Here is a 7,204-nt window from a genome sequence, read left to right on the forward strand (position 1 = left end):
TCGTCAGGAGGGAAACACGCTCTCACACCACAAATTGCAAGGACCAGAGCAGTTACAGCTCTGAGACGGGTCAAAAAGGGCATCACAGATTTAGAATCAAGAGGCTTGAGGTAAACTGGCATAAAATGGAAATGTCACAACATGAGCTACAAGCCACAGGGAGGAGAAGCCGAGATGAGGGCTCTGTTTCTGCAGTTCTCCTCACTACCCGGTGACTGAGCAAGATGCCGAGTATTTCTGGCCCTTATTTCATCGCGAATTGCCTCTTTTGCTTGGGTTTTAAGTCCACTGAACTCTACCAAGCATTTTGAGAGGCCTGGACAAAGACTACTACCGTTCCCAGGAGGGAACACACAACGCCAGCCCCTACCCACCCCCATTCCCAACTGCATACCTCCAGCATACCGTGTGCGGTTTTATCCAGCATCTCTGAGAGATGACACTGTTTTATCCAGCATCTCTGAGAGATGACACTGTTTTATCCAGCATCTCTGAGAGATTATGGTTTTCCAGCCTCAAGGTTTTAAGCTGGACCAGAATTACATGAGGAGACAGAGGCACACAAGCAGCTCAGAAAAAAGACCACAACACACGCCCACATGCCCCACAAGTGTTTTCCACCCTCAATTCAAGCCTGAGTACAAAGTAAGGTTTCGGGCGTTATTTCTGCAGGGACCCTATAGAGAAGGCCATCCAAATAACCATGCACAGCCATTGACTTTAGTTTTCAAAGATGGCATCATCCAGGCATAGTTAGCATGAGTGATCTCAAAAGCTTCTGTCAGTTTGAGGTTGGAAAGAAGCAGCAAGACAGGTTCAGTGAACAGCATAAATGAAAAGATTTCACCAGAAGGCTCTCTAAGTCTTTGTTCAAAGGCTGAAGAGAGAAGGAAACCATTAACATAGCTAAAAACTAGGATGGGATTCCAAGCCTTCAGATCCCTTAAAGAGACAGCGTAAGAGTCTTCTGCTTTTTTACCCTGTGCTCCACCGCTTTCCTCTCTGCTCTTTCAATCTCCGTTCTCAGCCGTTGTTCTAGGTCTGATGTGGAGCCACTGGCAGATGCAATGGTGATGTCCCGTTGGTGTAACTCTTGTGTCAGCCTGGAGATTTCCCTTTTCATCCCTTCCAGCTCACTGCTGTGAGCTTGTTCAGCTTGAGAGAGCTGCTCCTTCAGCTGGAGGAAGATATGCACACACCACCCACGAGCTTTTAAAGGATGTTTCAGCAAAAAAACAAAAGTATTGCACATGGTAATGTGAAATCCAAGTACAGGAAAACAAAAAGCTCTACATAACAAACCCCTTGTGCACGCTTGTCCTTCGTGACTGAAAACCACCTCATCCCAGTCCTTTTTCACACCATAAACTGACAACTGGGACAAGACATAAGTTACATGCTGTGGAGTACTCAAGAAGACCCAAAATTGAACAAATCACAGTCTCTTTAGCTCACCACTCCACCTCTGTGTCCCACTACAGATACCCACGGGTTTACCATCCCCGGGCAGGCACAGCAACACTGTCATAAGCCAACCTTGCCATCTGCCGCTCCGCCATCCCGAGGCAGAGATGGTCTCTTTAAATACCTCTAGACAGACTTTTCTTCCATGAATCTGTCCTACGTGTTTTGAATCGATATTAGCTTGTAGCAACTCAAGCTACACATGGCAGACTTCCACAAGCTGGCTATGCACAGGGTAAAAATATACCCCTTTGTTTTCATAACTCCATTCGATGACCACTAGTCCCTGCATTACGAAAGAATAACCATTCCTCTATTTACTTCCCACATGACAGACACGATTTTATTTTTAGTACCTTCAATCTCATTTATCTCTTTGCCAGTTTGGTAAGTCTTATCCTATTCAGCTGTTCCTTGTATAAAAAGCACTCCATCCTTTTGGTCATCTTTTTCCATACCTTACCTTGTTTTATTAATTTTTTTATTTTTTTTTTTAGATAGCAGACCTGAACTGCATACAATATTCTGGTAGGCACACCACGCAGTTATTCAGTGACATAACAGAACAACAACATAGCATAATTTCTTCCCTAGTATTCCGTTCCATTATCCAGAAATATTAACTACCCGAACCTCCAGGATTTTTCTGAAAATTACAAACATTTTAGAAAATTGAACCAGATGATCTCTGCCTAGCCATGTAAATACTATACATATGGTGATTTATCTCCATGTCACCTCCATGCCTCCCAAGTATATAAAATAGAAACAACCACAATAAATCTCTCTTTCCTCCCCAGCAGCCTGTAGGAGATTCATTTATTGTGGCTGCTTAAATGTGTAACCAAGCACGCATCTCCGGCAAGATCTGCATCACTGTACGTTGAGAATAAAGGATGAAAGATTTTCACAAAGTGAGGTTTTTCACTCAAGTCCAATAAGGTTTCAGCTCTAAGCAGGCTCCAGCGAAAGCTCTCACATGAACTCATCTAGAGCATCACCAAGTCAAGCCTTTTGGAGGTCTTGCCTCCCCTGGGTGCATAGAGCACGAGGGTGAGGTTCTCATGGCAGATGAGTTGCTCTATTTCCTCCAGACCCTGGAGTATGTCTAGGTATCAAGCCTGAAACAAACTCCCTTACTGACATAACGGACTAGAACACATTTGAAGTCTCCAGTGTGATAGTACAACAAAACCCTTTCCTTCCCTGTTTTTCACCCTGTCAGAAGCCTGTGTCAGGCTTAAGGTCAGGATTCCAGGCATGAGTTCTTTGCACAGTTGCCCCTCCACCACTAGCTGAAGGATCTCCACGCTGCAAAGAAGCACTGCATGATGTAGGAGAAGGCCTAAGAGGTGCTCACAAAGTAAACCTCTGAGCCACGTACAGAAACCTGCAAACCCATCCTCTGAACTCTTCCTTCATCGGATTTGCCCCTTACCCTTCAGCATATCACTGCCTCCACAGCACCCCTGGCCTTTCATCCCCTTTGCAGCTTTGCTAACTGTGCACTGCAGCCTCTGCCGGGGCAGGACACACGCGGGAACGGCTGATGCCACGCGGGCCTCCCCGCTCTCCAGGAACAAAGCGACGTTACCTTTTTAATCTCTGCTTTTGACTCAGTATGGTGTTCCTCCATTGACTGCATCTCTTTGATATTCTCATCCAGCTCTTCACTCAGCTGTACACACCTTGCCCTTGAAGACACCAGGCTGGGTGCCAAATGGAAAACTACAGATTAGAATACCCCAAAGAGGAGGACGTGGTCAGAGCAGCTTTGATCTTCCAAACAGTCTCCTATGTCCGTCGTAACAGAAACTGAACTCTTAACCTACAAGTTCCTTACCAATTCTTTGGTTCTGTGTACCAAAATAATTTCAAGAGAGATCATGAAGCTGATCTAACAGGTAATAGCTGTTTCTTGTTCATTTCTTTACCATAGCAAGATCACAAACTTCCCATGCAAACATTAGCCTGAAAACCACAAACTCAGAGAGGAAGGCTGGGTTATAATTCTTATTTCGCAGTAAGGTCTAGATCTGGTTTTTACCAGCTGACTAACAAAGACTCCCTAACCTTTTACCAATGAAGGTGCTAAGCCTAAGCAAGCTAAAACACTGAAAACACCCACAGTGTGCAATGAAAAGCAGCCAACCAATTAGCAAAACACTCTCACTCTCTCTGCAAAATGAATAGCATTTGATTTCTTCAGCCTTTTCATATTTAAAATAAGCCTACAAAAATCAGTGGGACGGGTTAACTTGATGAATACAATATATTAGGTATTGTATTATTATCCAAGTTTCGTTGCTCATGCAAGGGAAGCAAGTAGTTGGCTACCTGTTCTTGAGATGAGTCACCTCTGACTGTAAGTGCTGTTCCTTCTTCCAGGCAACATCCAGCTGCAGTAGTACATGCTCCAGCTCCAGCCCTGGAGAAGACAGTTGCTTCTCCTGCAAGCGTTCCTCCAGAGTCCTGAGTAGAAACATTAATCTCAGTACAAGACTGTCACATCTGAGTTCACTAATACAGGGAACATAACCACCATTTTCTTGGAATTCTCTAAAAATACATAAAACCCAACACTAGGTGACACCTGTGTGCATTACGAATACACAAACGTGTCAGCTGGATGACAGCCCCCTGTTTGAGCTCAGGCTGATTGAAAAAGACTACATCCTATTTTGATGTTGGCCTCCCTGATCCGGACAGTCTCCCTGCTGTTAGCAGACACCCAGCTTGCCAAAAGTGTGGCTGTCGGGTAACACACACCAAACACTTCTGACATGACCATCAGAACCCTGGAGCTTTTGCATGCTGCCAGTGCAGAGGGGGAAAGCCAAGATGATTTTGTCACATATGTAGTTATCTTACCAAGACCCTAATCTGACATCGTGAAATCGGTGAGAACTGCCACCTACATGAAGAAGCATATTATCAAATCCTGAAAGACCTCCAGCAGTCGACTGAAAATGCCTGGGGAAAAAAAGCTCAAAAGCCCTGTGCTGCCTCCCGAAACCTAGCTGAGAAGAAAGCTGATTCCTTCCACACTCATCACCAAGAATCAGTTGATTTCAAAAGCAATGCAGTTTGGCAAATGCTGCAAGGAAGCACAGCATTTCTCAGAAACTACAGCGTACCATTCACAGCCAGCCATATGAAACTGCTTCTGCCATCCTCAGCGGGAGAACCTGGAATATAGGTCTGGATTCAAGAACGTAAGTACCAGTGAGGCGCAGACGCTACCTGATGAGTTCTTTTGTGCGAAGAGTTTCAGTTGCCCTGGCCAGCTCTTTCTGTAACTGTTCCTGGTGCAGCTTGGAGCTGTCAATGAAGTCTTCCTGAGACTGCAAGGTGGCTCTGAGTTCCATCTTCTCATCCTGGAGCACCTGCAAAGGAGGAAGAAGGAACAACTGCTGCAAGATGGACCAAGTCAGTTTGTCGTAAAGCGATGAGACGTTGCTTAGATTTTTAAGGAACCCTTGGAAATACCACAGAGCGCCACAGGGCTGCAAAGCCAGCTTTGAAGCCAATCGGGAACTTTACAAAGGCTCTAGAAAGAGATGGGAGCCCTGGGACGAAGAGCCTTCCTGCTACTTCTCACAAGCAACTACTGTATATTCAGTTTCCTAACAGCTCCTCCACTGACCTCTAACATTTTCTTGGACTGCCTTAACTCTTCTTGAACTGTTTGCTGATCTTCCAGAATCGTCCGATTGTTTTCAGTCAGCTCATCCACTCTCATGTTAAGCCTCTCCACCTCCAACTCTTTGGCACAGATAGCGTCATTGGCCCTCTCCAGCTTGCTGGTTAAATGCTGGGTTTCCAACTGGCTAGCCAGCTCCACCAACTCCAGAATCTGCTTCCGATTGGCAAGCTGAGTCTGCTAAGAGCAATTGGTTTGCATTGAAGCTAAATTATAGAAAACACAGTGTATCATAACTACATTCACAACAACCACTGATTTGTGTATAAGCCATGTTCTCAGAGCAAGCAATACTGCCTCTCAGGAAATTAGGGAAAGTACTGTTCCAGGGTTACACAATGGGTAAAACTTCTGGAGGCAAATAGAATAAATAAAAAACCCGAGGAGGCCCTCTGATTCCAAAAGGGGTTCTAAAAGAATCTGAGAAAAGAAGATCTTAAATCACTCGAGTAGTCCAAGTATGAACTGTCTAAGAACAAAGCTGCCTCCTCTTTTTTGCTCATTAACTTAAGGACAGACCAGGAGCAATGGCAGCATGGGAGGTGGTTTGTCAATACCATACACAAGCTAGAGATTACCCAATTGTTAATTTCACACCAGGACAGAAAGCAGCTCTTGGTACACAATTTAAAAAAAAACACAGCCACCAAACAGATGAGAAACCAAACTGGGTGTAACACTCAATCATGTTTTGCTTTATGCAGTAAATATCTGGTTCTAACAGCTTGCAAGAATGCTCACTTTGAATGTGTCATTGTTTTAATGGCAGACAAAAAAAATTATAAGGAGCATATGACTAGCAAACAATACTTGCTCTATTATTTATAGGCACAATACTTTATTTCATAACATTTCTTTCCCCCTAGCTAGCTGGTGAAATTTAACAAGCTAGCTCTCATATAAGCTTCTAAGAATATTCACTTCATATATCCCTTTTTTGTACAGTACCTTATAATTTTTAAAGGCTGAAACAAAATATTTGAGTAGTCCTTTACTCCCAGTTTCTAAGAGTAGCAATTCCTGCCAGTTTCAGAATCACCACATGCCTTGATTTATTGCCTGACACGTAATGCCTCATAACAGAGAAAACTACAGGAGCTGTGCATTTGGAAGACTACAGTATAATTTTGATTACAGCCCTTTCATTATTTGAATAGTCATGACAGAAAATGTAATCAGGAGGGGTAAGAGTTCAAAGTACAGCCTTTCTCCTCCCAAGAAACCAGAGTACCAGACTAACTGAATATTTATGGCTGCATTAAGAAAACATTTAAGCTATCTCTTATTTCCAGCCACAGCACATGCAGGACAGCACAGAATTCCAAGTTTCACCCGTTGCCTTTAAAGGCTGCAGGTGTTACAGGAAGGTGCTCAGCGAATATGAATGCCAGACTTCCCTAAGCTGCACTGAAAGATATGAGGGGAAGCCAGTTGAAAGAAGAGAAAGGGAAGGTATACTCCATGGTCACAGATTCCAGTTTGACCTTGTGCCAGAAAAACAACCAAGCGTACAAAACGCATAGAAACATCCAAGGCAAAAGTTTAGCACTTTTATGCTGGGCTCTTCAAAGAAATGGATAATTCAGGCAGTCTGTTCGCAGTACCTATGCACCTAACTCACCCACCCCGCTTAGGAAAAATCTCCCCAAATCCCTGTTTTTCTGCTGCACAGTAAGGAGAGTTCCTCTGCGCTCCAGGATAGCAGCCTGCGCTCCAAGGACACATCTGTTCTCTGACAATTGAGCTATCAATGACACAAAGACAGCAGAGCAGCAGGACCTTCTGCTCAGCGACTCTTTCTGCATTTGTGGATCTCCCAGTGTCAGCCTCTCACAAAGCCCCTGTCAGAGCCAGTTTCAATCCTGTCATTACAAACTTCCTCCTTGCAGGAGCTTCCACTCAAGAGCAACTCCGGAGCCCATTAAGTGGAAAGCCCCCAGCACGAGCTTCTTATCAGTGTCGGCTGTGATTGTGTCAGTGTGACTTCACAGCTGTGCTCTAGGTCAATTCATCTTGCTCTGCCACAGCACCACTAAC

The 7,204-nt window shown here is 44.4% G+C and overlaps 1 protein-coding gene across 1 annotated transcript in view; it reads right to left on the bottom strand.

The window, feature by feature from the left end:
* The window catches only part of CEP63 (centrosomal protein 63kDa), a 20,056-nt gene that overhangs the window by 5,049 nt on the left and 7,803 nt on the right, over positions 1-7,204 (bottom strand). Inside the window, exons 6-11 of the mRNA XM_010072636.1 lie at positions 5,111-5,344; positions 4,708-4,850; positions 3,802-3,936; positions 3,059-3,173; positions 980-1,177; positions 457-543 (exon numbers count right to left, since the gene is read on the bottom strand). Of these exons, the coding sequence (XP_010070938.1) occupies positions 457-543; positions 980-1,177; positions 3,059-3,173; positions 3,802-3,936; positions 4,708-4,850; positions 5,111-5,344 (912 nt within the window). The remainder of the gene's footprint in view (positions 1-456; positions 544-979; positions 1,178-3,058; positions 3,174-3,801; positions 3,937-4,707; positions 4,851-5,110; positions 5,345-7,204) is intronic.

The sequence above is a fragment of the Pterocles gutturalis genome, unplaced genomic scaffold, assembly GCF_000699245.1.
Source record: "Pterocles gutturalis isolate BGI_N339 unplaced genomic scaffold, ASM69924v1 scaffold20817, whole genome shotgun sequence".
Taxonomy (NCBI): Eukaryota; Metazoa; Chordata; class Aves; order Pterocliformes; family Pteroclidae; genus Pterocles; species Pterocles gutturalis.